Here is a 21,883-nt window from a genome sequence, read left to right on the forward strand (position 1 = left end):
TATTTTATTCCCTTATGAAAAGTGACTGAAAATACCATGTCTGTGTTATTTATTTATTTGTAGCAGGGATAAATAATGAAGCTATGCTGTTGCAAAGAGTCTGCTGTTGCATTGCCTAACTGAATCCTGGTTCCTGTGTGACACTCAAAGTGATGTGGGAAAGGCCGCTTGCCTTTCTGTGAAAAGTTCATGTAGAAAATGTGTGAGTTTGAGGAATATTAATAACATATCTGGTCAGACGGTCAATAAAAAAAAAAGTTACGAAATTTTTGCAGAAAAGGCAGAATATTGGATTTTGAAATGCACTGAAAAGCACAGACATTATGCAAAAGCAAAGCTACAAATGAATTTTTGGACAGGGACAACTGAGTTTTCTGACAGTCTGTTCCATCACATTAATTTATGTAAGGAGTGCAAGAAAATCCTATCCCCATCTTCAGTGTTCATGAGTTTTAAGTTAGTGCTGTGTTTTGTGGTGTTAAAGTTGGGTCCCTAAAGCAGAGAGTGTTTCTGAACCAAAGCAATTGGCTGAGCAGCTTAGGAGTAATGACAGTGCATGTTGTGTTGGTTTTTGGAGTTATTTTTTTCTTATAGAAAATATTTTCCTTTTTTTTGATTTGTTTTGTAATGGTACTTGATTGTTGTTTTTGCACAAGGAACATTGCACTGACTGCATTCAGGGCATGTGAGCTTTTGGTTTTCAGCATAACTAATTTTAAGTGTGTGTTTATCCAAAACTTGCAGTTAATTGGATGATGGGATTGCTGACTTCATGCACACAGTTGTGGGTTGAGTACTTAATAATCTGTTTAAAGCACATCCCATTCTGTCTGCTGATATTTATATAATCAGGAAATAAGGATTATTTTTCAGAAGAGTTGATCAATAACAGTAACTAATATTTTAAATTAACCTTCTTGGCAGATAAGTCACCATGTTCTTGCTTCTGCAGCTTGAGTGGTATGGAAGAAATGATATTATTCATGTGTGGCAATGTCTAGTTAGCACCAGGCATTTTTTATGAATACAGAATGATTAGCTACTATTGGGGGACAGAGCTTAAACATATTCAGGCAAAGTTTCTGTAAGTCTCCTGACTTTAATTTTTAGCTGTGTCCTGACTTGTGAACATTCCTAATTACAATTAGACTGGGCAGTTAGCCACTAACTCTTCCTTCTTGTCCTTCTGCCCTTGCTATTCTGGTATCCTGGCAGTCCTTATTTTTCTCCTCACACACGTGTGTCTACCCTTAGCTTAGGTACATTTATGTCTGGGAGCAGGCTCAGAACAGGCAGTCTGGTATTCCTTATTTCCCTCTGTTGTCACTGTGTTGGGATAAATGACGTGTGTGTGTACCTGATCTGTGAATAAACTGTTTCCTGTACGAAAGAAGTTCTGAAAATGCAGTTCCTCCTTCCTTCCGTCCTTCCCCTCCCCTGTCACACCTCTCAACAGCTCTCAGGCAGCTCCACCGACATGTTCCAGCAAATGCCAGGGCTGTTCAGGAAGGACTATAAATCGTGGCTATAATCCCTACAGTAGGTTAGTGCTCAGGTTAGCCCAGGGAATTTGCAATGTTATGGTTACAAGGGATTTAAGGGCATTATCTTTCCTGTGCAAACAGTGCATGAAAGTTCTTCAGGGATTTTTCCCATATAGGTTTGGCAGCTAAAGACAGATTGCAGAATATGATTTTGAGAGAAAAAAAATAAAGGTTTCTGCTTCCTGACATTTTTTTTCCTAAATGAGCATGAATGTTAGGTACAGATTAAATGTTAAAAAAGTTAAAAATATGTTTATAAACTGACTTTAAGTTATATGAAGTTAGCAGAGAAAGAAGAAACGTTTCCTTTTGTAAATAATCTTAAAAGAAGATTACAATTTCTTTGAAGCTATTTGCAAATTCTGGTATCAGGATTCTGGTAGAGTCAGTCCAGAGAGGATGGATTTGCAAAAGAAATAGCTGATGGGCTGTAAAGATGCATGATTAACCATTTTGTTTGGTTCAGTTTATTTCCTCAAGTGTTTTGTATATATTCTGTTTTGGAAACCTAAAGTATATATGTTGGTCATTCTGAGTGGATGCTTCCTATTATTTACAGTGGCATATACACAGACTCTGACAAATATAGCAGTGTCGTAGAGCCTATTTTTAGGCTCAGATATTTGTTATTATGATCTAATGTGCCAAAACTTAGCCAAGCTATGAGCAAGAAAATCTTACAGGCAAACAATGCTATCGACCTTGTGCGTAGCCTGGTACCAAAGAAGGACCATCTGTACCAGGACAGGCCGTTCTGCTGGTTTTTTCCCCTCTGTCCACTTGGTTTCCTCTGTTCTAGACAGACAGGATGAGTTGGTGAGGTAGAGCACACAGTTGCTGGGCTGGAGCAAACTGTTTATTTTCCATTGTTAGTAATCATGCATGCCTTATTATGCTGCTTTCTTCCCTTTTTCCCTTCCTTTTTTTTTCCCCTTTTCCCTTTCCTTTCTTTCCTTTCCTCCAGGGTTTTTCATTGCTGCTTCACTGAGGATCAGTGTTGTTTACCATCCCTTTGCTCAAAATAGGTATCCCATGCCTGTGTGAACAGTCCCACTGACCCTTCAGCAGGATAACTGCATCTGAGTCCTTCCTCCCCTCGTGCAGGACTAGAATAAAACAGGGAAAACCCACTTGCCAACTTCTGAGCCCGCCTCAGTCGCTGCCAAAAGGGTTATTGGTATTCATTAACCCTTAAGAATGGGTAACGTCTGAAAAGGAGCAAACAGAGCTGAAACAAATGCTGTGCTCAGTCAGTTTACAGCAATGTCTTAGACTCAACCCAAAACCCAGGACCTAATCTGATGTTTTCTGAGGTGGTACTTTTCTGAGGTTTATATCTGCATTATAACTTGAGTAGTGGTAACTGTAGGTTTGCTGTAGGGTTCCACCTGCTTTGCCTCTGCACTGCTTCTGGCAGCAGGGTTAGCATTCTACCCTGAATTTCCTTACATTAAATCCACTTTTGGTGTCTGGAGATGAGGATGTGTTTTTCAGCCTCTGGCAAGCCACTGGCTGTATCCTTCTCCTGTTACTGAGGCTCCCCCCCTGCCCCTCTTGTTAGAGGTCAATCTGAAGTGCAGGAAGGAATGATTATGATAACAGGAGGAAGCAGGAAGAATCATGCTTTCTTTTTCAATCTGTTTTTTATTATTGTTTTAATGTAAAACATTGTTTCAATTAAATGCTGACCTGTGCAGTGGCGTGTGCGTGCACATGCTGAAATGAATTCCGGCTTTGTTTGGAAAGCTGTGACCTCTTTATTCCTGTTCTGGATCAAGGCTGTTGCCTGTCAAATCCACTGCTGAGGACTGAAATTTCACTCATATGCCTCATAGCACTGGCAGTAACAAACCCTAAGAGCAGTGTTCTCCGTGGGCATTTTTTTATTTGCTGTTCTCTCTCAATTTTTAAAATAAGTGTGCTCAGTTCTAAGACTTAGTCATGTCATGGAAAAAAGATAACAATGACACCATTAAAATGGATCAAATGACTACTGGGCTGTGCTGGCTCTTGGTGGGGATGATAGGTATAGAAATGAACAGTTGTCTTTACCATTTACTAGCTTCCTTTATTATTGCCTTAATTTCATGCGGTGTTATTTACTTGCATTTTTTTTTAAAGTGAAAAAGTACAAGACTGGATCCCAATGCCTGCTTCCACCCCACAAAGTCTTAGGTGCAATGAGATGGAATAATATGTTGAGTTTGTTACTTTTTTGGATGTAAATTTTAAATCTGGGAGGTGAATCTATGTTATCCCGCTTAAGTTTTTTGTCTGCTTAAAATTACTTCTTCAGAGGAAGGAAGGAGGGGGAGAGGAATGGCATGAAAATTGTCTGGGTTGTTAAAATGAGTCAGTTATATTTTATACTTGTCCTCTGGTGACCAGATATTCATTTTTCTCCTTGGCCTCATGGAATGTTTTTATTTATATATCTTATTAGTTTTGGATGTTCTGTGCAAGGGGAAACCTGAATTACAAACTTTTTTCTTTCTGTTATTGTATTAAGAGCCTGGGTATTGGATGCAGGTGCTCTGACTCTGCTGTAATTGGCAGTTTATGCAGAGACAGCAGCTGTATCGCTTCACAGGGGACATATTATATCTCTTCACACGTTGTATATATTGTAGGAAATGCAGAATTCCTGTCATTGTTAGAAACTTTGCATGTCTGCATCTACCACTGCCTCTGCAGAAAAAAGACAACAATCCCCTGAAAGTTAAAACCACGTCTATTTTCAGAAATGGCTTATCCCTTTTATTGTCCTTTCATGTAGCGCTAATTGATGTTTTGTTTGGTTAAATATAGAAGAGACTTAACAAATGTTTGTCTTTTTATGGTCATGCAAGGTGAACTGGTGTGGTACGAACTGCCTCATTTGTTTTGGAAGCACATGGCAACAGATACGGCATAGCTGGATGTGCGTATACCTGTATATAAAATTATACTCATCATGTAATAATATACTAAAAAAAATTTGACATTTTCAGTCACAGAACAAGATTGGAAGCAGAAGCAATAAAACTCTAAATTGTATTAGGCCTTAAAAGGGATAATTACACAGTGGGAAAACCGTCCTGCTTCTGGGTATCTTACACAACGGGGGCTGCACTTGCTCCCTGGGGAATGCCTGGGAGCTGCCAACAGTATTGCTCGGTCCTGCCTGAGGAGTACTGATATATTGATGTGTGAGTAGGTGGGACTCATGTGGCTTTTGGGATATTGATTTATAGGAGGAAACTAGGAATTGGTATCGGGATTTATAGATAACGTGTGTGAGTGATTTGTCCAAACAAAGGAGAAGGTAAAAGCTCTGCCTGTGTTTGGAAAGTGTGATTGCTGAAGGGAACAAAGAGCTATTGAGTGTCACAGGGAATGTTTGTTCCATATCAAGAAAAATACAGGTGTCTGGCATCTTACTAGATGAGAAAATAGGGTTCCAATGGAATTAAAGAAATCTCCTCAGTTTGGGTTTTTTTTTAAGTTTTGACGATACTGCCTGATAATAGAGAAGCGGGCAAGAAGTGGGCAAGGTTGCGGATATCATGTGAGCTGATTTAACATCCCTTGAATGTTCATTGTCCCTCTTCCTCTGTGGTTTAGAAATGTGTTCAGATCAAAGTATGAACGTTTAGAGGATTTGCCCTGTTGGTTTCATCTCTGGGAACATGGGATCAGGGCTGTTTCATTCTGTCTTTTGGAACAGATAAGTTTATATTCTGTCTGTGGTTGTTAAAGCCCCTCTTTTGTGCTCTCTCATCAGAAGTGTCTTGCACGTTCTCTGACTCGGTTCAGGCCCAGCGCTGAGGCACTCTTTTGAACATCATTTCCTTTCCTGTGCTGCAGTGTGTTTGTGTGTGGTACACTCTGCTTGAGAGAACCAGGACAAAGTCTACCTCTTTCCATGTTTTTTTTGTTTCACTAGGTTTGTACGCCCTGCGGAGAGCACTGGGGAAGAGGCCCAACCTGTTAGACACTGAGGTGGCTGGGTCAGTGATGATTGCTTTCAATGACTTCCTGCAGGGAATGAATGATGTCAGGCCCAGCGCCATGAGGGAGGTGGCAATTGATGTGCCAAAAGTAAGTTGTTTTCTGCAATGCTGTGGCAACATTGTTAGGACCACGTTAAGAGAGGAATATTATGGAGTGGAAGCCTCAAGTTACCGATAAATGTTGTGCATCATCTTTCTGTTTGTGTATTTGTTTATTTTCTTATAATTTTGAAGAACCATTTGCAGAATGGTTCCTAATGCTTTAGGAAGAGTTTGTAGTGCAGGAGCGCATCTCCTGATCTGTAGTTTTACATGCTGAGTGGATTAATGGAGTAAAAATCTTCAGATGTCTGTTCAAGGAAGGTCCTTAACAGCTGTGAAAGCTGGAGCCTTTTGGGAAGCAGACACAAACTAAAGCAGAAACCAACTGTTAGCATTTTTAACCAAAGTGTGTTGAAACAAAGCTTTGAAGAGTTTGATGGCTCTGATTTTTAGGTAATTGTGGCCTGAATGTCTTCAATGGCATTATGTGGTTTTAAGTGAAGGCAGAATTCAGTGCTGTAGGCAGATTATCACTGCCAAGTGGTCACCTGTCAGTGACTGTCATTATATGAACAGTTCATTTGTCAGTGCCAGGTTCATCTTTACCCTACTCACTGCCCTCTCAATTACCTATTATAGTAGTTCAGTAGCAGACCCAACTTAAATTGGATGAGGAACTCATCTGGTTTAAGGCAACTCTGATCTGTGTTAAGGAGATTGAGCAAAGGAGTTTTGTATTTAATCTGACTAAATCCTGATTCTATGAGCAGTTGTGCTGGTGTTTCTGAGCAGCTCCCCAAGCCCTAGAAGAAAACATTTATGTTTCATTGCATGAAAATGAGTCATTTGGGAATTAGATTGCACAACTGTAGACCCTTATTCCCAAACTTATAGGAATGGGAAATAAAATCCGTGAACCGGATGCTGCACACAGCCAGCTTGGATGTCACACCTGGCTTGTTAAGAGTCCATGCTGTGCAGGGTGGAATTGCCTTGGCTGGCCCCAGACAGCTTTTCCTGGAAATGGTGTCGTGGCACCAATATCCGCAAGGCTAAGTGGTTCTGCTGAGAGCCTGAGTTACTGATCCTTCCTTTGCTCATTGTGCTGCTGCCTCGTGGGCTTGGGTTGTTATCCCTGTGTTGTGCCTCTCAGGGACACCAGCCCCTTTGGAGCCAGCTGGAATGCTGCTGAACAGCACAATATAGGCAGGTAGAAGCAAGGTCTTGAGGTACTGCAGGAAGTTTGCTCTCAGTCCTGGTCAACCTACTCCTCAGACTCCTGTGTCCAGTAAACCATCCAGCTAGTGGCTTCCTTGATTGTCGCTTGGTTTTATTTGTTAAACACCCACTGAGTCATTGGAGTACTACTGAAATTCATTTCTTAATTGAAAGGAAGATAACGTAGTGGAGAATGTTTTTGAGCTGACAGGACCTGCATTTCCACAAAGTAATGCATATTCTCTGAAGATGTAGAGTTAATTTCAAGCCATCTGCTTGATGCCTGGGGTGAGTTTAAAAGTGGAATCTAAAGCACTGCATACAACAGATTTTGTGTCCTCTCATATCACCTACTAAAGGAAGGGAGTTTGGAGCTAGATGATCTTTAGGGTCCACTCCAACTCAAAACATTCTATGAATGCTATAATCTAAAAAATACTTAGTAGAAATAACTTCAAACACTAAATAAATTATAAGATGTGAGATTTTTTTCCCAAGGAGAAAACAGGGGTTTGAGCTACATTAATAATATCAGCTCTTTAGCTATTTATTGCAGATACACTACTTGGCAGCTCCATTGGTATGGATGGGACTTTTGGCTTCTGGAGTTAGTTACGGGTAAAACCATTGACACACATGAGATTTTTGTGATTTTTAACTTCATTTTTCGGATGGTGGGGCTTTTTCATGTTTCACTGCTTTGCAGTAGCTATGTGCCAGTCAGATGACAAGAGATCAAATTGGCTTCTGAATAAAGCCACAAATCCTCCCTCTTGTGTCTGGATTGTGTGTTGGCTGTGACCAAGGAAAATGCAAAATCCTTGCTGCCTGGTTCTGTGGATTCCATTTTTACAGAATCTTTCTTGAACTTTGCTGTGTGTTACAGCTTTTTTAGAAGGCTGCCTTTTCTGCAACAGGGATTTAGGAGAGAGGGGTGCACGTTATAAATCAGGAAGTTAAAACTGCAGTTCTTTGGAGAGTTGCACTGCAGTTGCTATTCCTCCCTCTCCTATGGGTCTTTCTGAATTTTTTTTAGAGCGTGCTGTGGGTTATGCTTGCCTCTTTCACTCCCTTTACTGTAATTCAACACTCAGATTTGTGTCTCTGCAGCCAAAAGGTTCTGGATGACACATCTCTTACATGTCTGCTTTATTTCTTTATTACTGGTGCTTAATAACCTCTGGGGAGCTGCTGCTCTGCATTGCACTCTGAGCTCTGTTGACCTGGGGAGAGCTAGCTAGATTACAGCAGTAATGAAATCTTGATGTCTTACATGCTGGAGTAGAGAGCTGGCTTTGTACGTGTGAGCCCAGCCCCAAGGCTAATCTTTAAAGCCATTTCCACAGTGACAGAACATCACACCTCATTGCTGGTGTTTTAAGACCTTTCCTTTGAGTTCCTGTGCAGGTGAAAGCAGTGTAACTATTGCTGGTGGATTGTTCTCCACCCACACACAAACTTACCTCTCTTCTTTTGAAATGAGGAAAATGTGTTCTGTTTAGAATTCACCAGTATGTGAAGGTAGTGGTTTATTAACTATTTTTGCTTTTAATACTATTGCTGCATCAATTCCACACCTTGTACTGCAGAAACTTAAAATGTAAGCTGTCAGAATAAGTCTGCAGATTGCTGAAAACAACTTTCATGTAAGGTGGCCCTTATTCACCTTTTCTGTACAATTCTGTCACTTGTGCTGGTGTTAAATGACATTTAGCGGGTCTGAAAAATCACTTGAATGATGCCTCAGAAGACTTTTGCAGTAGACTGAATATTTTCAGAGGGTAAAGGACTGAATATTTAAGAGGGTAAAAATAACATATAAGTGGGTTTTTTCCCTAGCTTTTTATATGCATGTGAAGTACTGCTAATAGATCTTGCCTTCTGTTGCTGAAAGTTACAGGGAGTTCCTGATAGCCTAATTAATTTTAAGATGTTCTTGTTTATGTTTGTCAAAGTCTTTGTCTAGATAGAAAGACATGATGATACGAATGACTAGTCCATGCTTTACCAGGTATGAGGAAGGATTGATTCGGGAAGAAGAAGAACAAGATGATGTTGTCTTCTTGCCTGAGAAAAAGTTTTCTGAGAGTGCCAAGATTTAGTTCTGTGCAGTTTACAAAGCTCCTAGATAGAATCAAGGGTTGTAGAGGTAGCTGATAGATCTTTTTAAAGGAAATTTAAAACACGCTATTTCATATCTGACTCAGAAACACAACCTTTTTTCTGTTTGCTCTCTGCTGTCTTTGTAATTTTCTTCAATGTCAAAGTCTGACAATTGAGGAGAAATTTTATTTGGTTTGAAGTTTGCTTGGTCTTAAACAAAAGTGCTTGCACCACATCCAAATGCTCTTTTTTATCCACTTCAATAGCAGAGTGAATTACCTTTTTCAGGGACTGTCTGCTTCTAGTTTCCACTCCTTGTACTGGCATCAGGAGGAAATAAGGACAAGCCAAGGGTGACACCAGTTTTCAGCTTGGGGGAAAGGCAATACCTTGACTCTCAGCAACACTCTGCTTGCCTTTCATGTGTAACTGACTTTCCAGAGTTGAAGGATGATTTATGTCAGGCAAATTTCTGGAAGAGTGTTTTAAAGCAGAAAAGTATTTGATTTAGGTGTGCCTTGACATGTTTAATATTTGAAGTGGACAGGAGTGGATGATGACAGGAGGAAGAGCAGGCTGGAGGGTTGTGGGGAAAAGTCTCAGGCTTGTTGACATCGATGTAGGAAACAATGTGGCAGGTTTTGGGTAGAACATATTACATACCCTTGTGTATTCCTGACAAGCCTGTCTTGTGCTTCCCATTTTAAAAAGACTTTTTGAAGAAGTGACTCATTAAAAATAACTTCATGAAAACAACTAGTTATTATTAGTACATGTTCTGCAGAGTGTTTTTGATCTGTTTACTTTTTTAATAGTTCTGCTCCATGGTCTGCATTCAGCAAAATGGTCTGTTCTGCAGGTCTCTTGGTCAGACATAGGAGGACTAGAAGACGTCAAGCTGAAATTGAAGCAGGCAGTTGAATGGCCTCTCAAACATCCTGAGTCCTTCATCCGCATGGGGATCCAGCCTCCCAAAGGTGTCCTTCTTTATGGACCTCCTGGGTGCTCAAAAACCATGATAGCAAAAGCTTTGGCCCATGAAAGTGGCCTCAACTTCTTGGCAGTAAAGGTAGGCCACACATTTTCTTAACTCCTGCATAGTAACTGGTAGTTTACCAATTTCCAGTGTTAGAATCCAGTGGCTCATAGTGTTTCTGATCCCTGTATATGCTCCAGCAAACACCCTGTAAATATCAGGTAAGGTTTGTGTTTTCTTATGAAAAGGAGTAATGCTTTCTTGTATGCTGTTAAAAGAATTGTTTATTTTATCACAGCACAGCTGTTGGATGGATAGGTAAGCTGTGGAGTGACATCTTAAATATTGTCATTGTTTAAAGTCTTTCTAAAAGTGGCAACAATATTTATACTGCAATTAAAGCAGTATAAATGAAAAGTGACTCTGGATAGTGGGTAGCTGCTCTTACTGTAATAATTACTTGCATGCATGGAAATATTATCATCTAATCTCTTACATTCCTTTTCATTCCTCAGGAAGGTCACTTTCTTTATCTTACTGTTTCTGTTTCATTGCAGATTTTTCTTGTCCTGTTTGCCTTTCTTTCAGGGAGAATAGTTCTACTTGATCAGTTTTCAAAAAGTTGGCAAAATCAGTTATATCTTGAATACTCTTGGATAAATGGGATATTCTCTCAGTCTTAAGAAACACTAAGTATAGAAAAATTTTGGATTTCGTTGCCTCTGAATCAGTGTAATTGATCACTGTGGGTTATATGGAAAACACATGAATGGAAGTTATTTAATGATAATACTGAGCTTCACTGCATAGGAAGTAAAAAAAAAGATAGAGTGATTCCACATGGGGTAGTCTTGCAGCTGTGTCAGAATGTTAATGAAGTGCAAGAAAAAACATTTGTTTAAGTATTTTGAAAGTATCTCCTTCTCAGCAGTAAGATCACATCCCCTTTTCTGTTGACCATCTCTTTACTCACAAAGCCTCCTGTGTTAGTTTCTGCACAGCTTCCTCCTTCTCCCATCCTTTCAGCTGTAGCTCTGGATCCTCTCTGGGAGGAGAGGCAGTTGTGTTGACCCTGAAGCCAGCAGCCCTTCACTGCCTGGGCTTCCCGGGATTGCAGACAGGCCTCTGGGTCACGGTCACATCAACAAGGGCAGCCTTGGAAACCTCAGCCCTTAAGAAACATTACCTTTACTGCCTCTTCTATAAGGACAAAGTAGTCCTTTGTGCTCCAGAGTTACTGGTAAACAAGGTAACCTTTTCCTCCTCCTCTGCTTAAAAGAAAACATTCCTCTTTGTCTCGCCCCAAGCACTGGTGCCTGAGAGGGTGGGAGAAAAAGGTAGCAGTGTGGAAAAAAAAAATCCCCAGTTAAAAATGGATGTTGTTGCTATCTAGTATCCCTCAGCCATAGCTCCATTAGAGGTTTTTACTGATGCAGTTAATTGTCCAAAAGTGAAGGGTGGCTTATGCTGAGCAGGAGGTATCAAAGGGTGCAATGATAGGAAATGCATGTGTATGGTAATGCAGTGTTTTTCCATGGTGGAGTTCTGCACGTGCAGCATCCCCCATCATTGACAAGCTGTAGCAGAAGTGTCTGGCTTGAGGAAACTGCCTATGATTCCCTGTTGGTTTAAATCCCTTGGCCTGGAACTGGTCAAATATTCAATGTACAGATGTTTCAAGAAGCACATCTCTGGAGCATGTCCAGCACTGAATATGTTGACTCCAGGAAGGGAACATAGCCCACTTTTTCTAAATTTACATTTGTTTCCTGGACAGAAAAAGGCAACATCCATCATGTACTAAATGTGTTAAACAGCACCTGTAGCACTTCTTCAAGCACAACAGGCATGAATTAATTTCCACTGCAAGAGTTCCTGCAATAAATCCAAAGTTAATGTGTGGGGTTTCGGTTTGTTTTGTTGGGTTTTTTTTGAAACAGGATTTTTCTTTTCTTGCTTACAGCCCTATTAATTTTCCCATTCTCTACATTATGTCTCCGATATCCATCCCTGGAACTGACATCAGGCATTTTGAAATGAAAGTGTGATTCTTGATGATTTACTTTTCAGACCTGCATTTTCCTTCCAGTCTCCCCTGGAGTACGTAATTTTGATGGAAAGTGTCTGCTGCACAGCTTGTAGGATACTCTTTTGGGATAGTGCAGAGGGCAGAGATTCTTGGGCCCTCCTCAAGCAGGGGCTGCAGACAGGAGGCACAGCTCTAGCTATAGGAGCCTGCTGCTGGATGCTGCCTCTCCCTTTGTCTGAAGCCTGAGAGGAAAATGATTCTGTTACATGCAGTGCTTGCTTGGTCCAGTGATTTTTGGAAGGTTGGACCTATTGTGTCTGCACACTACATTTAAGATCCATTTAAGAACTGTTGGTACAGTAAGTCTGAATGTACACAAGTGCTGAATGTACTCTCATTGTCTGAGTTGGCTGTTCTGCTGTTCTGCTGTTCTGCTGTCCAGGTATCGCCCCTGCCCCAGCCAGCCTCCAGGAAGGCTTTGTTTTCCAGATGTGCCTGTGCAGTTTGGACAGCTGACTGTTCAGTGAGATGTTTCAGCTGGGTTATGAGCAAACTCTTAAAATGTGACCTTTCCATCTGTCTTGGGTATGGGGAGCTGTCACAAGACAGCCTCTGGCCCACATCTGACTGGCCTCTTGTGAGGTTTGGAAGATGGGCAGCCTTGATGTCATTTCTGGGCAGAGGAGCTGAAGAAAATAATGTGGTAACAGATGTTTGACGCTGCATCCTGTTCTCTCCTGAAATCTATTGTGAGGTTTGAATGGTTAGTCTTACAATGAATGTGGCCCTTTTGTAAACATGCTCTTTGATACTTGGCCAAAAACTTTTTATAGCTGTATTTTCACCAAGATTGGTGACCTTTTGCTTTTTCAGAAAAAAAGCAGCTTGTTGGTTGGTTTGTTTTACAAAGCAATCTTGCATGTAATTCCTTAGGAGAATAGTTTATTTTTGTTCCTTCTCTTGACTTTTTTTGTCTCTAATACAATGTATCTGCTAAATTTACTGGGGAGGAGGTTATCAGCTACTTGACAGGGGATGACTCTTCCTGCTCCTTCCAGCCAGCCCCTTTTTCTAACTCGCATGTAGCATTGAGGCTTTTCAGAGTTTTAGTGGTCATCTGGATTATTCCCCCTCCCAAACCTCTGTTACAGAAAAGGCAACTAAATTGTTCTCAGCTTCTTGGAGATTTTTCAGTGTTTTGCAGTCATGGATACAAGCAAGTGTAAGACTGTGTGAAGGAATGAATTAGGATAATTTTTTCATTCTGCAGGATTGGACATCAGTCTTGACTTATCAATAGCTTTTGATCTGACTACTTATTTCAGTCAGACTTCTCTGCACTTTTGTCCTTCTTCACAATCCTTTTGTGCTTCCCCAAAGTTTGTAATTTTCTTCTGAGATGTGTTTTATGCATTTGCTGTACTAGTAGGAAAAACCCCTTATATACAGATACTGGGCCTGTCCATGTGAGTATGATGTGGACATAATTTTCAGCTTCTACCAGAGTGATGACACCTTGCTGTCATATATAACCTGTCTCTCTGACATTTTTGCTTTAGTTGTCATCTAGCTTTCTGAAACTGAGCATGAAGGAAATTAAACCCTTTGTCACTGTGTTCCCTCTTTTGACTATTTATGTAGCAGGTATTTCTGTGGACTGTTTTGACAGTTCTCGCACTTAGGGTCAGCTTTGACTAGCTTGGGTTTTTTGAGCTATATTTTTATGAGACCACTAAGATTTTTGTGGTGATATTATAAGAATATTTTTGGAGGAAACTCACCTATCTTGCTGTATGGCATAGATAATTATCTCTACAGTTGTGTTGTATCTTAGTTTCTTTAGATGTGTTATGACTGCCCTCTTGGATTTTTAATTTATTAGTTTATTTTATTTTTAGGAAATCCTGTGTCATTGTGTTGTGCTAAGACTCAGAGTATTACTTTTCCTCACAGATTTTCTGTTGCTTTTTTGGGAAGCAATTTGCAGAGAATCTGTGTGGAATTTTTTCCCCCCTCCTATTACAGTGTTATTTAGATCATTAACTTTACTACAAAATAAGAAAACCATTGTGCTTTTTTCAGTTTTAACCTATTTCAGAATGAGCACTGGAGTTTGCTCTTAAGTTGTCAGGCTGGGAGGCACCATCAGGATACCCACCCAGATAAACTTCATCACCTGATGTTCACCTTCATTACCTGAGTTTATTAAATATGTAGCAAGAAAAAATATCTAACTTCTATATGCTTGTAAAGGTTTTGGAAGCATCATTTTTCCTTTTGCTGCTTAGTGCTTTTTAACATTTGTCTGTTTAAAATCAAAAGTAAGGCAAAAACTCACTTAGAGATAGTGACAAAAACTAGCTTAAATTAAAAAAAGTTAAATCCCTTGGAGTTCAGCTAAGTGAGACACAGTAATTGTTGTAAACAGGATGAAGCAATACTTGGAAAAAAAAAAAACCACCACACAAAACAAAGAAAACAAAACCCACTTGTGACAGTGAGGGGTGTTTAAGGATGTCAGCAGTGAGCAAACTGCTGGTACACATCACTGATGATGTGAACTATAGTGTTCTAAAACTTTAATTCAAAACGTTGGTTAGGAGCTCCGACTACAGTGTGATTAAAAAAAAAAAAGGATGAAAAAAGAAAATATTCCTGACCTTTTATTTACTATTACTTAAGAGCTTGGGCTGAAGGAATCTTTTCTTTTTTCAATTAGCAGTAGTTACAAAAATATACACTGCTCCCAGAGCTCTGACTTCACCTTGGCTTGGTTTAACTTTCTGTATCACCCAGCCGATGGTTTTGTACCACTCCCCGTGCTTGACATGTGCTTAAGCTTAGCTTGTCATCTGGGTCAATTATGTCAAAATATTTTCCAATTGAAGTTACCCCTGCTTTTCACTTCAGCTCTTGGCTGTGGCAGCTCCAACAGATTAATGAGGCTTGGAAAGGTCGACTGCTTTGCTTTGTGAAGAACTGTCACTGAGTTTTGGGGAGATAGCTTAGACTTTTGATGGGGATTTCAGAGAGCAGAAGCCTGAAATAAGAAAGCTTGGTGACTGTAAGTAGTAATAAACAAGACATTTAAGATGAAAAGTGCAGAAGCATTGTGGTTTTATGAGAAACTGGCAAACATTTGATATAATTTCTAAAAAGATCCACAGTAACACATTTACAATAACTTGTTAGTTAATTACCAGATAGTAAAACTAACTATATTTGAAAAATTTAACATTTTTTACAAGGGATAACAAGTTGAGATACTTTGAGTTTTTTTAATCCTGAAGCTATCTGCTTGTTCTACTCAACTGAAAGTAAAAATAAGGCATTCATTCATTCTTACCATAAGCTTACCAAAAGTGAATGTGCAAGCAGAAAATTATTAAATATAATCCCCTGCCTCTGTTTCTTTGTCCCTTCTCAATTACCTAGCAAGACTGATTTTTATTAGCACTTAGTTTCTCGCTCTCTCTCTCTCTCTCCAAGTTACCAGTGGAAGAAAGGAGTGTTGATGGAGGTGTGAAGTCTCAGCAAATAGGTTTTGCAGCAGGGGTGGCTAATTTTGTGTGATTTTGCTGTGTGATTTTTGATCCCACATGGATCCTGCCCTGATGGTGCCAGAGGCACTCTGAAGGCACTGGTGCATGCAAAGAGTGTAATTCAGTGTTTCCAGTCAGCTCATTCTGAAGTACAAATCTTCGCTTCTGTCTTGTGTAAAGAAGTCTCAAAAGGTTGTCAATGAAGTTTGCTGGTCAAGGCAAATGGCAAACAAGTGGATTCTGAGACATGGCAGTAAAGAAAATTAGATATTATAGTTGCCTTTGCAATCTGATCATGCTGCTTCCAGCAACTTCACTGCAAGGGTTGGCGATGACAGGTTTTTGCCACTTTGCTCCCTGAAATACTTCTGAGCCCACAAGCACCTGCTGAAGTTAAAGTTTTCCAAACCCCAGACAGGTGTCAACAAGTTTTTAAGGTCCTCTGGAATGCAGGGCAGAGGGAGAGGAAGTGATCAAAATGGTGCATGGTGCTCGGTCTGGGGTTTCCTTGTGTTGAGAAGCTGGGAGTGATGCAGGTTAAATCTTTAAGCAGCACTGAAAGAGAAGAAGTAGGCTTTATTCTTAACAAGGAAATAGAATGCGTTTTCTGAGCAAATATTTCACTATGCAGTGTAACCAATTACCAAATCACACAGGTACAACCTCTGCCTTAGAGCCTTACTGTTAAAACAAAGGAAGTCTCAGTGTTTATCTTGTTAATTCGCTTCCCTGCAGCCGCCCTGAGTCATGTGGTGCTTTGGTTGGACTGTGGGAGGGACAGAACAGCATTTTGCCATGGAGATTACAGTGCCAAAAGACTCAATAACTAATTTCTGAGTCTCTTCAGTGTTATTAGAGTAGAGCATAAGGCTGAGAGAATTGAGATTGTTCAATCTGGAGAAGAGAAGGCTTAGGGGTGACATAATTGTGGCCTCCCAGTACCTCAAGGGAGCCTGCAAGAAAGATGGAGAGAGGTCCTTTTTACAAGAGCATGTAGTGACAGAATAAGGGGGAATGGTTTTAAAATGGAACACAGTAGATTTAGATAGATTACGAAAAATTCTTTGCTGTGAGGGTGGTGAGGCACTAGCACAGGTTGCCCAGTTGTAGCTGCCCCATTCCTAGAAGTGTTTCAGGCCAGGCTGCATGGAGCTCTGAGCAAGCTGGTCTAGTGGGAGGTGTCCCTACCTACCCATGGCAGGGGTTGAAACTGGATGATCTTTAAGGTCCCTGCCAACCCAGGCTATTCTGGGAGTCTATGACTTGATTCCACCTGCAGTGTCAAAACTGGAAAGAATAAAAGATGCTGGTTTTATGTCTATGAAGAATGTACTGGTGGTGTGGGATCAAGCTTTGCTTCTCTGAGCAAAGTGTCTCCTCTGAGCTGGGTGTCTAAGCTTCTCCTGCAGTCTTAAGAGAAATCAGCACACCCAGTGAGGTGCATTGCACCTGAGAGATAAATGTCTGTCTGTCCAAATCAGTTAGTGTGACTGTCTAGCTCAGATGCAGATGTGTGAGTGTGCACACTGAACATTGCCCTAGGAACACATTGTCAAAATTGAAAAGTAATTTTGGCACCTCCTGTCTTTTTTCTATTCTTTTATTTTTGAGATTCACAGTACAGACCTCAGTTTCTGGAGTCATAATTTGAAATTAAATATTAGTTATGACTGATATTTTAATATCTCTTTGATCACTTCTCTGAACATGGCAGAGAAGGAATTGTGTGTTATCTTGTAGTAATCTAGAGTAATAATCTATAGGATGTGATATAAACTCTCTAGTTGGGTTTTTAGAACATAGGAATTGTATTCTGTGGCTAACATAGTTTAGTGTGTTTGTGTTAGAGCCCAGAACCTGTATGTGAGGTTATCACAGTAATTCGAAGAGGCTAGACTGAGCTGTATGCTGGAGAAATCTGGAGTTGTGCCCATGTGACTCAACAAACATAAGTGCATAACTTGCTTGATTGTCAAAATAGTAAAAAATAACATTAAATGAGAGAAGTCACTGACTAAATTTCCTACCCCAGAATTTTTGGGTGGAAAAAAGTCTGCAAGTGGTCTTAAGCCCTGCTCAGAAAAATGACTGATACTCTTTAACTTCAGGGATAGCAGATGTTCCTCTTGCAGTTTAAAAACATTTTGAGGACTTCTGTCAAAACCATATGTACACAAGCTTATCTCATGTTGCTGCATATATACAGGGGTTTTATCTTCTGTGCAGTGTGGAAAGACAGGGATGTGCTGTGGCCAGCCTTGGCCTTGGTGAAGTTGCAGCTGTGTCCTTGAACAAGGTGGATAAACAGCTCTGAGGGAAAGAAGCATAGAATGTGGATGTGTGTTGACAACAAGAAGCAGAGAGATTTGCGACCAGTAAGAGAAGGCACATGTATGTAGTTTGTTAGCCAATTATAATGCAAAAAGGAGCGCATGTTATGCATTGATATAGACAAAGTATAATAGGTTGTACTGTGGGATAATAAACTGCTGATGCTTGCCACCATCTTCAGCATCAGTCTTTTGTCCACCGTCAGTGCAGTTAGTCTTTCAAGAGCTGTTTCTGATAATATTTTAGATGTAAGGAATTTTCTAAAACATTAAAATAAATAAATAAATTAAAATTCACCCAATCCAGACCATAAGCAAATAGAAGGTTTCATGATGCACGGGAGATATGTCTTGTAAATGGGGATGGGATAGTCTTTAAGCAGAGCATGCCTGGAAACTATCTCTACTTTGAGGCTGAATAAAAAGCCCTCAGCAGTATCCAGTGGGCCTGAATTGGCAGATTTTTTACTGTCAGTCTGGACTCTAGCTCCCAAATGCTTATATGCATGGCTAAGCTACAACTACTACTGCCAATTTTCTCCTCCAAATCCTTTGTTGGTTTTGGAGTCACTGTGCAAATGACCACAAGAAACAGGTTTTATTTCTTCATGTCTGTTCGTGTGGAAGATGAGTTGTTGCAGAAGACAGCAGAGCTGCGCATCATTAAACTGGCGCATTTGTTACTAGCACCTCTTGGTCAGTGTATCAACAGCTATAAAAAGCTTTTAAATGAATCCTTATGCTCACCTCTGGGTCAGAAATGGTCTTTTGACAAATGTCAACTTGCTGACTAAGTCAAGCTCATGTCATTTGATTTTTAAAGCATTTAGAAAAGCACTGAAAAGTGAAATAAAATCTCTCCCGGTATTTCTTCAGTGGCCTCCAAAGGAAGCCTGCTAAAGGTGAACTTGGGAAAAATGACAAGCTGTATCAGCTGCCAGCAGGTGACTTTGTGGTGGCCTGCAGACAGCCTGTCCTGCAGATTTATTTTTCAAATAAGAAATGCCGTCAAGCTGACCCGAAGGACGGACAGGGTAAGGCAGAGGCTCAGCTCAGGTGAGACCAGAGCTCACCCAGTTCAGTTGCTACATGCAGCTGCTTAGAACATTTGTAGGTTTTGTGTTGTGGTTTTCAGTGTTTGCATGAGATGAATTGTAGAGCAATTCCTCCTCTTTCGTGTCTTTTCGTGACTTTTTGGAGTCTTTTCCTTTCGTGCCACGTGTAATAAGAATTCTGCTCACAATGGAAATCATGACACTCAAATGCAGTTCTGGAATCCCTCATGAGCAATGAACTAGGAAACTTTCAAATCAATTTTCATGAAAATTCTCCACAAAGAGGCACAGGTCATTAACATGTAGTGGTCTTTCACCTGGAGTTGCTGCTTAATGAACAGAAAAATGGAGAAAAACTTCATGTCAAAGCTTACAGCAAAAAGCTGCATTCAAAATAATTCTCTTTGGAAACATTTTAAACAGTATTTATTGCTTTGATGTTGCCTTCATCATATTTTAATGCTTAATTAAAAATAAAACTCTTAGCATCTGAAATTATATTGTACCTTAAAGCTCAAATAGAGTAGTTTTGGGTTTAAGTTGTTTTTTGTTTTTTTTCTTTCTGAGACAAAAGAAAATGTCAGGCTGTTTGATGTTGGGTCATAGGAGAGGAACACGCCGTTGGCACTGATGTGTATGATGTTGGTTTCCATGGGAATACTGATGTGAATGAAGATTACTTATGGCAATAATGGCATGAAAGAGAAGATCCACAAGCTCCAAGGAAAAGTTAGTGAGAAAAATCTATAATTGTGGGTAGAGTCTGCAGCGGTTTCTCAAGTGTAACAGAGAGCTGGATGGAAAGAGAGGACTCTGTTCTTGTTCCTTGAGGATTTGTCAGGGCTGTGCTATCGGATTCCTCATCTGCCCCGAACATGATGAATGGTGAGGGCCGGGAGCCGCTGGGCTGTCTCTGAGCTGCAGCCTGTTCCTCACTAACTGCTGCATGCTCCTCATGGGCAGTGTCAAAAGCAGGAAAACATTTTGTATTTCTCTCTCGCCTTGTTTCTTCCTTCTCTCTTTCCTGCATTGCTTGGTTTTGTGTCTGAATAATTCTGTTTCCATGCAAGTGCCCACAAGACTCCAATTTTGCAGCTGTTGGAGGCCTCCATGTGACACTTTAGCTACCACAGCAGTTGATTTAAGGGTAGACGTTGCTGAAATAAAACAATGCTAATTGTATCACTTACCTTTCCTACAGGCAAGGCACACAGTTCTGACTCTTCCAACCTGTATACCATGGCTTTGACCTGTGTGGTGCTCTAGGTCTTGGCTACTGCATTATCTGATGGTGAAGGATGTTGTTTCTGCTGGTGAAATTACAAGGACACCTGTTCTTCCCTGGAAAATAGATTGAAGCCACTGGCTCTTTTTGTTCAGGGTAGCAGATAATCATCCTTGGTTGCGGTTGCAGGTCAATGTTGATGCAAACCAGGCTGAAGTCAATGAGTCATTACCAATCCCAGGAGAATATGAGGCCCATTAGGAAGCATTATTTAAGCAGCCTATTCTGCAGGATAGCAGAACAGAAAATACTCTGAGAATTCACCATTGTTCTACTTTTTATAGTTGTAAGTACTTGTTCAAGACTTGAATGCTGACCCTGTGGTCTCCAGTCTGTTCTGGTGGACAGGGCTGTGAGGATAAACAGGCACCACAGCAGCTGGCACTCATAATCCTGCTTGGCAGCTTTGGCAGAGGAGCAGGAATGTGAGTGAGCTCAGACACTGAACAGCTTCCTCACTAGGGATGGGTTTCAGGTGTGCTGCTGTGGCAGCTTCTTCTTTCTGGACCTGCAGAGTGTCAAGTTTAAAGAAGTGCTGTTAAATATTGGTTTAAGTCACCATTCTTGTGCTTGGTTGGACAGGACGCAAGCTGACGGTGCAAGTAAATGCTTTATTGTAATTTGCTCTTTTGGCTGATTTGCAGCCCATTGGTGTGTTGAGCACTTTTAAGGACCTCTAAGCATTTATTGTTTTTGTTTAATTCCCTTTCTCATGAAGATACTGGGAAAGTATTAGGATGAGAGGGCTAACCTACATGCATAGGTACTGAAATAAATGGAGAAAGCTTGGTACAGGTAGAGGGTAAGTAAAAATGCACCAGTAAGACTTGCAAATGACAAAATTTCAGAATTTCTTGTAACAGAGCCTGACCAATGTAGCACTGCTACATTGGTATCTCAGGCATTTTGTATACAAATGTGTCACACCTTTTAATCTTCTATTTTGCAGGGGCCTGAGTTGATGAATAAATATGTTGGTGAATCTGAACGAGCAGTGAGAGAGGTGAGAAAGGGCAAGTTATGGATAATGTTAGATGCTAAGCTTTCTTGGCTTTCAAATTCTTCTCTGCTTATGAGGTTACCTTTAAACTTTCTGAAAAACTCCTTCTGGTGTAAGTTTATAAAAGAGAAGAAAATGATAAAGCAGCAGTGATATTTTATTTTGTTTAACGTCCTCTTGCGTCAGCCTACTTGTCAAATTTGGGATCCTGTAGCAGCTTTTGCTACAAGCCTGTATCATGAATAACTTTAAAAAATCTTTTTTAAAATAAAACAACCCAACACAAGGCAAGGCTGATTGTAATGTGAAGTTCTGTGGCTTTTGAGGTGTGCAGGGGGTGATGGTGTACTGTAAACAGCCTCCATCCCTTAAAACTGGGTGTTTCATTGTTTTTTCTAGATCTTCAGGAAAGCCAGAGCAGTATCACCTTCAATTCTTTTCTTTGATGAAATAGATGCCTTGGCAGTTGAAAGGGGAAAGTAAGTAATCCTTTTACAAAAATAAAAGACATTATTTCCTGATAAATTACTCTTATATTGAACAATTGCAAGTTTATTTACCTTTCTAGAATTGTTTTATTAAATATATTGGTTCTTAATACAGAAGGGTAAAATGTGACTTTTACTCAGGCCTATTTAACTTGGCATAAACAGGTAAGTAAGGAGTTCCTCCTTTCTCATCTCATTAGCAGGAATGATTCCACTGGTTCTCATGCTCTTCAGTTCTTTTCTGTGGTTTTACCTTTTATTTCAGTAACTGAAATCCTT

General features: G+C 40.2%; 1 protein-coding gene across 9 annotated transcripts in view; it reads left to right on the forward strand.

Moving 5' to 3' along the window:
• Positions 1-21,883, forward strand: part of AFG2A (AAA ATPase AFG2A) — a 161,651-nt gene that overhangs the window by 14,846 nt on the left and 124,922 nt on the right. For 5 of the 9 annotated variants that reach the window (XR_014851556.1, XM_085057831.1, XM_085057835.1 and 2 more), the window contains 4 exons: positions 5,470-5,624; positions 9,759-9,968; positions 21,066-21,119; positions 21,516-21,595. Coding sequence is in view for 7 of the 9 variants with exons in the window: in XM_085057831.1 (XP_084913957.1) it covers positions 5,470-5,624; positions 9,759-9,968; positions 21,066-21,119; positions 21,516-21,595 (499 nt within the window). In the remaining 2 variants the exon portion in view is untranslated. The remainder of the gene's footprint in view (positions 1-5,469; positions 5,625-9,758; positions 9,969-21,065; positions 21,120-21,515; positions 21,596-21,883) is intronic. The other 4 variants (XR_014851557.1, XM_085057838.1, XM_085057837.1 and 1 more) reach the window with 1 other exon arrangement.

This window comes from Lichenostomus cassidix, chromosome 4, assembly GCF_008360975.1.
Source record: "Lichenostomus cassidix isolate B80296 chromosome 4, HeHo_3.0, whole genome shotgun sequence".
Taxonomy (NCBI): domain Eukaryota; kingdom Metazoa; phylum Chordata; class Aves; order Passeriformes; family Meliphagidae; genus Lichenostomus; species Lichenostomus cassidix.